The 11423-nt window shown below is 31.8% G+C and overlaps 2 protein-coding genes across 2 annotated transcripts in view; both read left to right on the forward strand.

The window, feature by feature from the left end:
• Window positions 1–855: 855 nt before the first annotated feature.
• Smp_204990 (unnamed protein product) lies at window positions 856–1011 on the forward strand (the record flags this gene model as incomplete). The annotated part of the gene is made up of 1 exon (XM_018793076.1): window positions 856–1011. The coding sequence occupies one exon, from the start codon at window positions 856–858 to the stop codon at window positions 1009–1011; it is 156 nt and encodes a 51-aa protein (XP_018647177.1).
• An 8962-nt stretch (window positions 1012–9973) lies between these two features.
• Smp_105090 (nuclear hormone receptor,putative) overlaps window positions 9974–11423 on the forward strand; it is a gene marked incomplete at its 5' end in the record, with an annotated part of 51628 nt that continues 50178 nt past the window's right edge. Inside the window, one exon of the mRNA XM_018793087.1 lies at window positions 9974–10669. Within this exon, the coding sequence (XP_018647178.1) occupies window positions 9974–10669 (696 nt within the window). The remainder of the gene's footprint in view (window positions 10670–11423) is intronic.

Raw genomic sequence — 11423 nt, forward strand, 5'->3', positions numbered from 1 at the left:
CATATTGATGACTTCTCAATGGTTTAACGTTGATATAAGTTTGTGTTACTTCTATATAACCACCTTAATTGATCTGTATATCATTCTATTATGATTATTGATCTGATTACAATTAGTAACCTGGTTGAATGTTGTATTGATTCACTAACTTCTTGTAATCGTTATTTTAAAAACATATTAAAATAAATAAAGGCCAGCTTAGTAAAGAAAACGGTTTAAATCACCAACATTTAATGTTATCGAATTATTACAAAATCTATATCATGGTCTTAGAAATCAAGTTGAACTTCACTGAAAATAAACTATCCGAGAGCATCATGAATATTCCGTAAATATTCGTTTACAGACCATATCAATAAATATTTCGTATTCACAGTCTAGATGACTTTTAAAAAAGTATTATTATTTAACAGTTACTTGATACTTTAATTGGATACATAAATTGTATGAAATTCTGATTCCTTTTATGATTACAATCAGTTTTCTTTCGATATATAGTATCTTTCAATCATTAGAAGAAAAACTGTGAACAATACCTTCCATTTTATTTAGTTTGACTAACAGCAGGATGAAAGTTTACTGTTTCTAACGAGGTTTTTTTATTACATAAAACAATAGTTTGCTGTCTTAAGAAATTCAATGAAATGTCACATAACCTTTGATAATTTAAACAGTTAAACTCCTTAAAAATATATTATTTTGTAAGTTATATTCGTCAAAGATTAATCTCATTTGGGGATTGGACGGTTGTTTCGTCCTAGTATGACTGTCCACAGTAGTGAGTACACATGACCTAATCAGAAAACGAACACAAAACCTTCAGATCTCTTAGTAAAAGGACTACGTCTGTGTCTAATGGTGCAAGTTCGGATTAAATCAACTTATGGTACTGTTCTAAGACCATTTATTACTAAAATGTCTCATATTAGACAGAAGCAGTCGTTCAGTGATATTTTATTCTCAGTGGTTATTCAAATGAGATCAACCTGTGACGAGATGAATACAACTTAAAAATTAAATCAACCAGCACGAATGCTTATGAACAAAATTATTCGTTAGGGTTGTTTGTAAGCAACAAATAAATGTGAATATAGATTATGTTATGAAATAATATTTACTTCAAAATATTAATAATTAGACAATACCGAATACAATTTTTAGTCAGTCTTCAGGATATTCACTTGCAATTACATACATACTCATATACTGATATTTATTCACGATGATGATAAACACTTCATTTTATATAGAACTGAAAATCAAACATCACTTTGGTTTGTATGAGGCATATAATCATCCAGTAATACCAGCTGACCTTCACTTCTGCTCTTCATTTTGGTTGATTCGAAATATAACAGCTTTTGCTTTGTCATTTGAAACATGTTTTTAAATTTCTATTGACTGATTATTTGTATATTACAATGTTACATGGATCACTGGAAGCTGATATAGGAAAGAATCTACTGTTCAGAGTTTCATATTTTTCACTGATTCTTCGGATTTTGTTATTATTATATATATTATTATAATTATATATATATATATATATATATATATATATATATATATATATACTGTGAAGTTATAGAATATCTCTTAATATAATAAACTATCTATAGTCTAGCTTATTTAACAGGTTGCTGAATTTTACGAAGTCATGCTAAACTGATCTATTTCCGAAAACAAGTGTATTTTACACAATAGCCTCAAATACTGATGGTCATCAGTTAACTAAGTGATCTTATGATGTGTTTATTAATCATTAGATGTTTAATTAATCAACTGACAAGTACTGTCGGTACATACCTATGTATACTTTCATAATACAATCGATTATAAATGTGCATACGTGTGCTTTTGTGTGATAAATATTACTTACATATATATCCATTCAACACACTGAAATAAACGATACAATATATTGAGATCCATATCAACTTTAAATCACTGGCTGTAAACTGATATATTTAATTTGTTCGTATGGCACTAGATATCCCAAATGTTCCAATTGATATGGATGAAATGAAATTTAATTCACTCATTATATATTTGTACTAAACAAATATCTAGACACTTTATTCAAATCTCAACATTTTCAAGTGGGATCCTTGAGCTATTTTTTTCTGTTCGAAATAAAGTGTTATAACACTCATGTAATCACTGGTTGCGACGGTTAACTTCTCCCTCCCTCTCTCTCTCTCCATATATATATATATATATATATATATATATATATATATAGAGAGAGAGAGAGAGAGAGACTGGTGGACCGTCTAGTTTGGGAACTTGTCTCAATTGAATAAGAGACGTTCTTCTAAAACTTAGAAGTCAATGAAAACGCGATTATAACCTCTTCAAGTAATAAAAATAATTTATACTAACAAGTAGACTAATAGCGATATAATGACATAGGTTTTATCAATAAATGAAAGTTACAATAAGTGACTGTGTGGTTCAACAGTTAACCGAGTTGTTCATTATTTAGTCTCGAAATAGCCCAACTGAACTAAGGTCAAATATTCGTATCTCAGCTCGTTCAGTAGTCCGCCTAGTCAATAACTTGAAGGTCGTTTGTTTAAATTTTGCTGTTATCTAAGTTTTGTTTTATTTTATTGGGATTACGAACTGATCTAAGTTAAACAAGCATTGAGAACCCGGAAATACTGGACAGCCATTTTGTACTAGTTTATGACTCCTCGTTTATTTAACTACAATTACCAACACTGTGGAAAAATTATTTCAGTTATTACCAAAACGCTTCGAAAAATTCATATACAAATATAGTCATTAGACATAGAATTACACATATTTAGTTAATTTCATAGTCTAACAACCTCAGCATGAAGTGGAAACTAAACACTTGAAAAGAGTATTCTTTGTTCATAAAATTGTTTTAATATAATGAGAATTTTTCAGCGATTAGACGCTTGGTGTTAACTGGACTGTTACCCTATTTTTTATTCCATGATTGATAGTTATATTGTGAATTGAAACAATTTGGACTCATACTAGTAGTAAATGAAACATGTATTTATGTGTAAAATGTTAACACTTTGCAAGAAGAAATAATGATCAGTTTATTTTTCTTTAGTTCTGAGCATCGTTTTATTATTGTAAATGAAAATATGTGATTTCATCTTACACATACCCTGAATTCTGATATTGTTTTTGATCAGTAAGACCAATGACATTCGTAAGTTTTAAGGTGCTTTAAACAGTGATGAATGTCTCATTCCTTTTTCATGAAAGCTTTCAGAAAGAATACCTGGTAAATGTATAAACTACAAATCATTTATCATGCATATCTATTAAATCCCGTGAAAGCATTCATAATGTAAATTTGAGATTATTAATGTAGAAAAATGTCGGAAGATTTTCAGCAAACCAACAGTTTAAAAAAAACTTATTATTTCTATGCTTTCATCTTGAGAAATTTTTGTGTAATATCTGTAGAACAATTTTTTCGAAAAATCTAAAAACTCCATAGAAAATGTTGGTTTTACAATAGAGTTTTTGTCAAATGTTCTACGAAATATCCAGGTCTTGATGATAAACTATGTTGATTAGCATATCTTTCATTACTTTTAGCGAGATATTTTCAACCTTTTGGAATTAACAATTGTTATCGAAGCGATACTGATACATCGTTTTGGTTGGATAGGTTTCTGCAATACTTTGAAATAGGTTCTTCAATTAATAAGTCTTTGTAATTTATGGTTAATCGACTACAGTTGCGAGTTCGATGAATTCATATCATTAACAGTAAGGATCTAAATTGTTTCATTTTTTGATGCTTAGGACTGAATTTTGACCAATTTTTGTCGATACGTGTGAATCTGATGTGAACTGCCACGACAAAATCTGTTTTTTAACAAGATTTTTGAACATATAGATTGCGGTTAACAGTGAAATCCAGGGTAACTCAAATCAATTTTAATGATAATATAAATATCATATGTGTTTGACAATTTGGTGAATACCTGAACTTAATAGCTCAGTGGATAACGCATTGGGGTTTTAATCGTAAAGTACTGAATGCGAGTCTCAATGTAAGCATCAACAATAGAATGCACGTACATCTACCTGGCGAGTCCTAAACAACATTAAAACTTATGCCTCCGATATATGCAAATTAAATTGCATTGATACAGTTATTTACTTTGATTTGAATAAGAAATCCCCTAATATATTCTATTTCTATCCTCTTTGCTATTGAGTTTTGAATAAGAACTGAACATAGGACTTGTGAGCTCCACAACCTCATATTGATAATCATGATGTGCAAACAAGTGATTGGCTTCAAGATAGCTCTTCTGGAGTTCTAATGAGAAGCCGTGGCCAGTGGAGTCCAACCGTGTCTGTTGTGAGGTAGCTACTCGTTGAAAAAAGTGATGGACGGTCGTGCGATATCGTGGATTGGTTGAAGTTTGACATCAACACAGTTGGATGGTCTAAAGGCTAAGCGTTCGCGCGTGAGGCCGAAGGTCCTAGGTTCGAGTCTCGAGCGCGGGACTGAAGATGCGCATTGCTGAGTCCTATACTGGGACGAAATGGCCGTCCAATGCTTCCGGGTTTTCATTAGCGATCTAATATTCATCCATTCATGATATCAATCTAAACTTAACAATCTCCATACTGTTGTGTACATATGCCGGGATATGCAGATACTTAACGGGAGTTTATAGGTGTTTACATGAAGTTACCTCATAATAATCACATTACCATTACGACCAATGAAGTTAGAGCAAAAAGAGAGCAGTTGTTCTTTATATTTTAGTATTAGAGGTCATGGGAACGATGTGATACTTGTCAAAAATCATGGTTTGAAATAAACGAAACCAAAATATAAGATGACAATGATGGATCCAATGGACAAGTGTTAGTATCAACAAATAAAATGTCCCACGTTAATTATTAAATTTTCAGTTTTGAGGTTGTGGAGATTGTTGGATTTTATTGAAATCATGAACCGACCACTAAAGACCTGGAAGCACTAGTTGGCCGTTTCGTCATAGTATGGGAATCCTCAGTCCTGGATTCGAATCCCACATGCGGAGTCGTGGGTACGCACTGCCAAGAAGTTCGATACTACGACGAAACGGTCGTCCAGGGCTTCCGGGCTTTCAATAGTGTCCTAACACTGATGAGTTCATGATTTCAATGAAATTATAAAATTCTAGTGCTTCACTGTTAAGGAGTATATCTGAACACTCACAATAGACATTTATGAATCACAGATTTTTATCTGTCGTAACTTCAAATCTCTAGTACTGGTTATTGTTGACAAAGCACTTTAGAAAAAGCGTTGAATGGTTTTCGCTGTCACAAAGTCGGGAACAGGCTACTGGATCATGAATCTGAAGTTAAAGATGTTTTGCTTTCTCTAAGGTACAAAATTTATCAGTTCGATCCCATGAAGATAAGAGATACGTACGACTGATGAGTCCTAAATTAGGACGGAAAATGTACTCCCTGACTGTCAAGTTGATATTAGTCCTTGACGAATACTCTCTTCCGATTTCACAGTCAAATTGTCTCATTCATCACAAATTATATTTCGCCCATATTTTTGGAAGGTCACAAGATCGTTTTAAGAGTCAAATTTTGGTGTTATACAAATTCAGCTCTACTTATTTTGCGAATTTTCATTTACCAAAAAAAGTAAAGATTTTTATGACACAAATGTATCGAGTTAACTGGTGGACCATACGCATGCTAGAAGATATAATCCATTCATTACACTCCAATCATCAGGAGCTCACAAGTCCTAATTTTAGTTCTTATTAAAAACTCAATAATAAAGAGAATATTTATATAATACATTAGGGGATTTTGTTCATTACCTGTTTAGCATAAACAATATATTCATCCATTTGGATTCTATGTAGATTACTAACTATTGCATTGACAATCAAAAAACTAATCAGAATGTTCCCAACTGCCAAAAACTGTAAATAGCTTGATAAAACTGTCAAAATCATTTTAACCTTTCCGTCGTATGATAAGCGACCAATAGAATGTATGGTAAAATCTTAATTTATCCGTGGTTCGCCTAATAAATCATATTGTTTTTATAATAAAAAGATGAGTACTCACCACCCTATTAAAATTTAATTGAAAAATGTCCTTTTTATTATCTTAACTACATGATAGACTACAAAATAATCACATAATACATAAATCACAATCAAGTGTACGATTATTTTCGAAATCGACTAAGATGTCTAGTGTCTTTCCTTAAATGGCCTTGACTCCACCCCCTCCCCTAATTCTAATGGTCTATCCTATAGCCAATTACACTGATCGGAATGTTAACTGAACTTTGTGAACTGTTAATTGAGGCCATTATAGCCCTAACTTATTTATGCTAAAGGCCACCAAGAAGTCCATGTGTTATATGTCTGTCTAGCCAAGCAGGGGTGTTTGATATATTTGCACAACCCACCTAGCTGACATGTAAGAGCGTAATCTAACGACCAACACGCCCCCACATTAAAGTCTTATTTGACATTAGTCTGGCCTGTTTGCGGTTGTTACGACAAATAGGAGTCAGAGTTCAGGCCATCTCTCTTTGGCTAGCCCGCATATCGCTGTTAATAGATGACTGTCTATCTCACACTCACCTGTGTGAACTGGCTCGCATATCAGGGGCGGCTTAGCCTGTCACCTAAAATTGACCTGCTCTTTTGAGGCATTCGTATAGTAACCAGCTTAAAGGCAGGTTAAAACATAGTCCTTAAATACATACGTGTGTTCATATATTTTATCGATATAGGCGAACTGACATAGATCATGACAGTTAACAATTTCTACTCTGATGGATTAATTTTTCTTCTCAGACCATAAATTTTCACTGATTTGGACCATTATTCATTTAATGAAACATCTAATTATTTTCGGTAAGTTTATTTAATTTTAAATTAACTATGTACTAAGCAGTTATTTCACTTTAATGTTACTGTTCCTGTAGGGGGGGATAGATTTTATGTATCCATACGGGAAAATAAGAAGTACACTTGTTACCAGAATAGGTAGTGTTAATTCGGAGAAGTCTTGGTTTAAAATCCTGTGACAGCAATAAGCATATCATGTATCTGTTTAAAGTAGCTCTCTTCATTACACTATTTTCTTATACCAAATGTAATATGGATGTTGTCAACCATAAACAAATTGAATGGGTTTCACTTTTGGGAGGACCGTTTAAAATGTTTTATTAAAATTATTTGGTTATGTAACGGATGATCTACAAATAATAAACAACTGTTCCTAACACTGATAACAATATATTAGAGTAATATTTCACAGAATTATTCGTCTGTTTAATTTTAAGTTCCCATGTTATACTTCTGAGTGATTAGGTAAAACCTATTCCCCAAGCTGTGTTTTAACAAATAGTTAGAAGCGATTTTTCATCCTAATTATCTTAGATGTAATTTGTTATTGAGAATTGTTAATTAGGAGTAAAAGATTAGTTTTCAGTTTCATTCACTTACAATCTCAAATTGCCTATTGCATAATAACCAACGTATGAACTATTAGTGATCAGTACTTGTGTCTTGGATACGAACTAAAGAGTCTATTTATTTGTTTCTGTTTCATATCATCGTAATTACCGTTTTCCATACAAAAGCTACATATGTATTTATCATAGTCTTATTTGTGTATGCGATTGATTGGGATTTACCTTTACATCATATACAAGTAAACTGAACCAATGAACCATCAGGTGTTTTGATACCGATCTCTTTGAATGGAAAATTTATGGGATGTGAATAAACCTAGTAACTAATAATTAATTCTCTTTTCTATGGCACGATCACATCTGCACAAATATACACTTATAAACTAGCACCTAATTGTTAGCTAGAACATGACCGGCCGATTTTAGTGATACAGCTAGTGGACTGCTATCTGTATATTTCAATGGGTGGTTTTTTAGCTATCTATGTCTCAGATTACTGTAGGGGGATATTATCAACATAATATTTAATTTAAATCTTAGATTAACGAGGATCTTGAATTGATTTAAGGTCCTCGTTAATCTAAGATTTAAATATATATATATATAGCACTTTTGGTCACTTTTCTGTTCATTTGATAGGTGAGTGCTGCATATTGGAGTATAATTAATGTTCAATAAACGTTTGAAGATATCCACAGTTATTTGTGGTGTGTTGTAATCCAACATACAAAATGATAAGCACAAATTTATTAAAATTTAGGAAGTGAAATGAAATCTCTAAAGTAAATTACACTATTCTGAGACATTCATCCAGTTTGTTAAGGAGGAACTGACCGTAACTGTCGTACTTAAATGCATGACACACCACTTGAACATTGAAAACGTGACGGATAACATCAAGGCATTGAATTGATAGATTCTAAGAAAAATTTAATCCATCTTGATACGGCGCCCGACTCAAACGTTTGGGCCACCTATTGCAATTTACTTTTCTGTTTTAGACATGTTGGTAACGAGTAATTATGAGTCATATTTAAGTATACTCACACGTTTTATGAATGGCTTACAGCGTATCACGATGCTGAATACTGGAAATCCCATCCAGAACGCTGCATTTTTTGACATATACTTCTTGCTAACTCTACAAAATAGAACTACACAAATATATTGGAGTCCGCGCATTTAACATCTCATAAATGAAAAATAATCCTTATAGCACTTAAACACTGATAGAAAATTGGCGTTATCGAAGATAAGTCTCAGAATCTGATGAATGCAAAACAAATTATTTGTAAAATATTCCGAATAATCACTGTTTGAACGTGCGTCAAAGAGAATTTTTTATACGATATTGCACAATTAATACCGAGAATTTCTTACCGTAATAATTTTTATAGTAATGTAACTATTATTATTAACTTAAATGTACAGTACTTAGGCATGGGATGAATACTATTCCTTTAGTGGGATTAACTACTACTTATACTGTTGTAATCAGTGTCAATAGATATGTATTCCTGTACTAAACAAACTGTTCCATTTCTAATAGAAAATAATCAAGATAGACTAAAGATCAAACTGTATAAATAATATGCGAACTCATGGGGGTTTCTATGATAATAGTCGTAATCACAACTTCATAATGTTTACCCTTTCAAATCATCTATTATTCTACTCAAGCTCATTCAGTTAAACATATCTTTTTTTCTGTTTGTTTGTTCTTTAATTTGCTTTTGTATATTTTTTTCAAAAGTGTGTATTACCACCTTGTGAGATCAGTAAATGAACTTATGCTTTTCTCTCCACTTATACTACTTACACACAAAAAAATTAAACACGCGTACGTAATAAGAACATACCCATCTCAGATGATCCGAAAAAATCATATGAACCTTTGGGTAGGTAGGTTTTTTTTAAAGCAATTTAAGATTTAAGTGTTATGCACTTTTGTTCTTCTCTCTCTCTCTTTTACTCTTCACAAACCACCCTTTTTTCATATGGTTTGTAAGTTTACTTCCCTCTCTCTCTCTCTCCTCATATACTTTTCACCTGAGCTTTGTTTTTTCGTTGGTTCATTGCTTAGTGAATGACTCAATAATCAATTGTTTCACGTTCATTCTTTCGTTTTTATGCTTAAATAGCTATCAATAATTGGTCTTTTTTTTCTTAATTCAAAACTTTAATTTTAGATAGATATAAGAAAAAGAACACCTATTTTCACAAGTTGACGGCATCAGTTTTTCTAAGACTCCTACGTACTCACAAATACAACAAATCTACTTTATTGCTCTGTAAACCTATAATACCAATCATATATCCAACGTAATTTCATAATTGCTGATTAAATTGCTCTCTTACCTAAATTATTTATGATCACCGAGTGTGAAATACAATAGTACGAGTTATCTCCAACAAACTAAGTTGTTTGATCATTGAATATTTCTCTTGTTCACTCATTAATTTATTTATTGGATTAAATTTGAAACTGGCGGAGTTCACAGGTTATATGCTATGTATTTACATTCACCAATTACTACAATTACTTCAACTGATAGTAGTAGTACGTCTACCATCACTACAAACACAAATAGCACTAGTAGTTTGACAGTGACATCTAGTCCTATTGACCCATCGAAATTGGATATAATGAACACAATGAGTAATCCAACATGTTGTATACCGTCAAATAATATTATTCAACCTCCTCCAATTATACCTAATCATGGATTAACTAGTCTACTTTCAAATGTAGCCTCAAATCTATCTGCACATCAAAATCATCAGAACAACTTTTTGAAACCATCTCTAGTTCCTACTGGACGAACATCAAATGCTCAACTGTTACAATTGTTAAGAAATGTTACCTCCTCTTTACCATCATCTCCTGTTTCATACCCAATATCTCCAAGGAATACTAGAAATACACCTGTATTATGTGACAATAATCATACCTTGTCTGATTCCACATCTCAAGTACCTATAATATCAACAGCGTCATCTACTGCAATTCCAGCTACGGATTATTCATCTTGTAATAATGATCAAACACTTACTTTGAATTCACAATCCAATAGAACGTCTTCAAACCATCCAACTGTGAATGGTCCAAGTCTACTACCGGATTTTGAAACGTTACTAGCCAATTCAAACCCAAATATGAGTGATTTTATTTATTGTTTAGTTCAGTCAATTCTATTCAATCATGCAGTGAGTAAATCATATTTTTCATTTCGATTATATTACCTACTTTTTTGTTGAATGTAATCAGTAACTATTATTCGATAAATTGGACTGACCAAGTTTTAACTTATTTTTTTCCGCTGTCTTTGTATTTTGTGTCTGATGTAGATATCACTAAATAGACAACAATCCAATAACACAATCGTAATTACTTTTTACCAGCAGTTTATTTCTGTAAACTACTTCAAATTCTCTCTTTTTTTAAAAAAAAAACACATCGTAATAACAGTTTTGATAATGAAATCGTTAGAAAAGTAATAAGATATATTTTATTAGTTTAATTCGTATGGTGGACAGTGAGTGACCCTTTTTTGTGTGACGTCCAACATGATTACTATGCTTGGTTTTTCTTTGTTTTTGGTCATGTTTCAGTTTGAAATTGTATTTAGTTGAATCCAGTTTTAGAATAGTCAATTAGAGAGGAAGTATCAATTACTGTATCCGATGGAAATTTTTTTCATCCTTAAGGCCAAGTACATGAATCTGGGTATCTGATTACTTTATTCCATTAATTAATTTACTACGGTTATTCACTTGCATCTGGCAAATAAATAATTTTCAACAGGATAATATTTGGTAGTTTAAAAATCCCCATAGATAATTCAAAAATGAACAATATTTGAGCGAACAATTGTTTTCAATAACTTCATCATCAGGCTCTACAGTTATAAGTCCATAATTATAATATTTCACAAAGTCCAAAATGAGGCATGTATTAATG

Source organism: Schistosoma mansoni, assembly GCF_000237925.1.
Source record: "Schistosoma mansoni, WGS project CABG00000000 data, supercontig 0206, strain Puerto Rico, whole genome shotgun sequence".
NCBI classification, from domain to species: domain Eukaryota; kingdom Metazoa; phylum Platyhelminthes; class Trematoda; order Strigeidida; family Schistosomatidae; genus Schistosoma; species Schistosoma mansoni.